Source organism: Lottia gigantea (genome assembly GCF_000327385.1).
Source record: "Lottia gigantea unplaced genomic scaffold LOTGIsca_856, whole genome shotgun sequence".
Lineage (NCBI taxonomy): Eukaryota > Metazoa > Mollusca > Gastropoda > Lottiidae > Lottia > Lottia gigantea.
Window position 1 is genome coordinate 7,725 of NW_008710821.1, and position 4,382 is coordinate 12,106.

The window sequence follows — 4,382 nt, forward strand, 5'->3', positions numbered from 1 at the left end:
AAACCAAGATATACTCACATAAAACTCAACAAAACAGACTTGACCATCTTCATTTTTGATCATATATTGTAGAGAGAGAAATCCTCTATTGTCAGTTCGTATTGAAATACGACTAGATTGGGCTAGAGCTTTCACTGTAGGTTTTAATAATGATATCTTATATCTGAAAGTTAAACAAACTAGGTTTTAATAATGATATCTTACATCTGAAAGTTATACAAACTAGGTTTTAATAATGATATCTAATATCTGAAAGTTAAACAAACTAGGTTTTAATAATGATATCTTACATCTGAAAGTTAAACAAACTAGGTTTTAATAATGATATCTTATATCTGAAAGTTAAACAAACTAGGTTTTAATAATGATATCTTATATCTGAAAGTTAAACAAACTAGGTTTTAATAATGATATCTTATATCTGAAAGTTATACAAACTAGGTTTTAATAATGATATCTTATATCTGAAAGTTAAACAAACTAGGTTTTAATAATGATATCTTACATCTGAAAGTTAAACAAACTAGGTTTTAATAATGATATCTTATATCTGAAAGTTAAACAAACTAGGTTTTAATAATGATATCTTATATCTGAAAGTTATACAAACTAGGTTTTAATAATGATATCTTATATCTGAAAGTTGTACAAACTAGGTTTTAATAATGATATCTTACATCTGAAAGTTGTACAAACTAGGTTTTAATAATGATATCTTATATCTGAAAGTTATACAAACTAGGTTTTAATAATGATATCTTATATCTGAATGTTGTACAAACTAGGTTTTAATAATGATATCTTATATCTGAAAGTTGTACAAACTAGGTTTTAATAATGATATCTTATATCTGAAAGTTATACAAACTAGGTTTTAATAATGATATCTTATATCTGAAAGTTAAACAAACTAGGTTTTAATAATGATATCTTATATCTGAAAGTTAAACAAACTAGGTTTTAATAATGATATCTTATATCTGAAAGTTAAACAAACTAGGTTTTAATAATGATATCTTATATCTGAAAGTTAAACAAACTATGGTTTAATAATGATTTAATCTAGGGAGGGAGAACTAATGGCTGGGATCTTCAGGTATGGGAAATTTATTATTGACAAAAACCAAATTTTTTTTTTCTTTAGTGCATATTTCTAATAAACTCTTTAGATAGTAAAAGTAAATATAACTTACAAGTTTTAAAATTATTTGGACTGACCCTTAATCAATATCAAATGAGGATCTAAAAGATATTACTACTCTATTATTTATCAAACAGTATCAAGTTTAAAATCTCTTTACAATCCCTTTTAAATTAATTCCAATCACTGACCTGTTAGTTTGTGTTTTGGTACACTGGAATGATTCCACCATATCAGAATCTTTAGAGAAATCAGACTACAAATAAACAGACAAAAACAAATATTATAAAAAAGTTGTTAAATGGAATGAAAACAAGCCTGAACTTTACCCGTGTGCTTCCAGCATTGCCGAACGTAGAGAGTTGAAAATAAGACAAATATTGTACCCTGAAAAACTTAGCCCTAGCCCCTAATTTTACCTGTGTACTGCCAGCATTGCCGAACGTAGAGAGTTGAAAATAAGACAAATATTGTACCCTGAAAAACTTAGCCCTAGCCCCTAATTTTACCTGGGTACTGCCAGCATTGCCGAACGTAGAGAGTTGAAAATATTGTACCCTGAAAAACTTAGCCCTAGCCCCTAATTTTACCTGTGTACTGCCAGCATTGCCGAACGTAGAGAGTTGAAAATAAGGAGTATCTGGTGACATCATTATCTGTAAAATTTCACTAGTCATATCTAACTCACTAAATACCTCTTTTAAACATTCTGACTGAAAAATTTACATTAAATAATAAACATTTACATTAAATAATAAACAATTACATTAAATAATAAACATTTACATTAAATAATAAACATTTATATTAAATAATAAACAATTACATTAAATAATAAACAATTACATTAAAAAATAAACATTTACATTAAATAATAAACAATTACACTAACTAATAAACAATTACATTAAATAATAAACAATTACATTAAAAAATAAACAATTACATTAAATAATAAACAATTACATTAAATAATAAACAATTACATTAAATAATAAACATTTACATTAAATAATAAACAATTACATTAAATAATAAACAATTACATTAAATAATAAACAATTACATTAAATAATAAACATTTACATTAAATAATAAACAATTACATTAAATAATAAACAATTACATTAAATAATAAACAATTACATTAAATAATAAACATTTACATTAAATAATAAACAATTACATTAAATAATAAACAATTACATTAAATAATAAACATTTACATTAAATAATAAACAATTACATTAAATAATAAACAATTACATTAAATAATAAACAATTACATTAAATAATAAACAATTAAACCAAATCAAGTCTAGAACAATTAATTTAATTGAAATATTAATAATATTATCATATTTGTATTTGCCAGAAGTTATCAATATTTATCAGTAAATACCACTCTATAATACTATATAGTACATAGATCTGATCAGGTCAGAAGCCACTCAGAATGTAAAATCAAGAATTCTCTTATACAATTCAAAGTTAACAGTTCTTCAAGATAACTTGCCTTCATTATAATTTTATTCAGGACATTGGTACTACAGAAATCAAAATCTAAAACTTCATCTGGTTCCAGTGTTTTAATACTACAATCCGTTATAACACTATCTTCTTCTAGTCTGAAATACATCAAATTGAAAATACAAACTGTCTACTTCTAGTCTGAAATACATCAAATTGAAAATACAAACTGTCTACTTCTAGTCTGAAATACATCAAATTGAAAATACAAACTGTCTACTTCTAGTCTGAAATACATCAAATTGAAAATACAAACTGTCTACTTCTAGTCTGAAATACATCAAATTGAAAATACAAACTGTCTACGTCTAGTCTGAAATACATCAAATTGAAAATACAAACTGTCTACTTCTAGTCTGAAATACATCAAATTGAAAATACAAACTGTCTACTTCTAGTCTGAAATACATCAAATTGAAAATACAAACTGTCTTCTTCTAGTCTGAAATACATCAAATTGAAAATACAAACTGTCTATTTCTAGTCTGAAATACATCAAATTGAAAATACAAACTGTCTACTTCTAGTCTGAAATACATCAATTTGAAAATACAAACTGTCTTCTTCTAGTCTGAAATACATCAATTTGAAAATACAAACTGTCTATTTCTAGTTTGAAATACATCAAATTGAAAATACAAACTGTCTACTTTTAGTCTGAAATACATCAAATTGAAAATACAAACTGTCTACTTCTAGTCTGAAATACATCAAATTGAAAATACAAACTGTCTACTTCTAGTCTGAAATACATCAAATTGAAAATACAAACTGTCTACTTCTAGTCTGAAATACATCAAATTGAAAATACAAACTGTCTACTTCTAGTCTGAAATACATCAAATTGAAAATACAAACTGTCTTCTTCTAGTCTGAAATACATCAAATTGAAAATACAAACTGTCTACTTCTAGTCTGAAATACATCAAATTGAAAATACAAACTGTCTACTTCTAGTCTGAAATACATCAATTTGAAAATACAAACTGTCTACTTCTAGTCTGAAATACATCAAATTGAAAATACAAACTGTCTACTTCTAGTCTGAAATACATCAAATTGAAAATACAAACTGTCTACTTCTAGTCTGATATACATCAATTTGAAAATACAAACTGTCTACTTCTAGTCTGAAATACATCAATTTGAAAATACAAACTGTCTACTTCTAGTCTGAAATACATCAATTTGAAAATACAAACTGTCTTCTTCCAGTCTGAAATACATCAAATTGAAAATACAAACTGTCTACTTCTAGTCTGAAATACATCAATTTGAAAATACAAACTGTCTACTTCTAGTCTGAAATACATCAAATTGAAAATACAAACTGTCTACTTCTAGTCTGAAATACATCAAATTGAAAATACAAACTGTCTACTTCTAGTCTGAAATACATCAATTTGAAAATACAAACTGTCTACTTCTAGTCTGAAATACATCAATTTGAAAATACCACTAGTCTGAATATCTAAATCTGAATTTTATCTACACTAATTGTTGAGAATAAAACTCCTAGGGTGAACTTAAATTAACATAAAAACCCTTCTTACAAACTATTAGTATCTAATCTATATGGTACAATAGTGCCTGTCAGCAGATTTTGACTGGATATCCCATTGTCAATGATACAGATCAGATACTGATCTGAAAAGATTTTAGTTAAAAAAGAAAAGATCAAGAAGGTAAAAGATTGCTACCTACATGAGTA

General features: G+C 25.5%; 1 protein-coding gene across 1 annotated transcript; it reads right to left on the reverse strand.

The window, feature by feature from the left end:
- Positions 1 to 18: 18 nt before the first annotated feature.
- LOTGIDRAFT_67786 (hypothetical protein) lies at positions 19 to 2,780 on the reverse strand (the record flags this gene model as incomplete). The annotated part of the gene is made up of 4 exons (XM_009067753.1): positions 19 to 163; positions 1,333 to 1,397; positions 1,732 to 1,850; positions 2,654 to 2,780. Coding segments are annotated over 4 exons (456 nt in total), but the record flags the coding sequence as incomplete, so codon positions are not given.
- Positions 2,781 to 4,382: the final 1,602 nt, after the last annotated feature.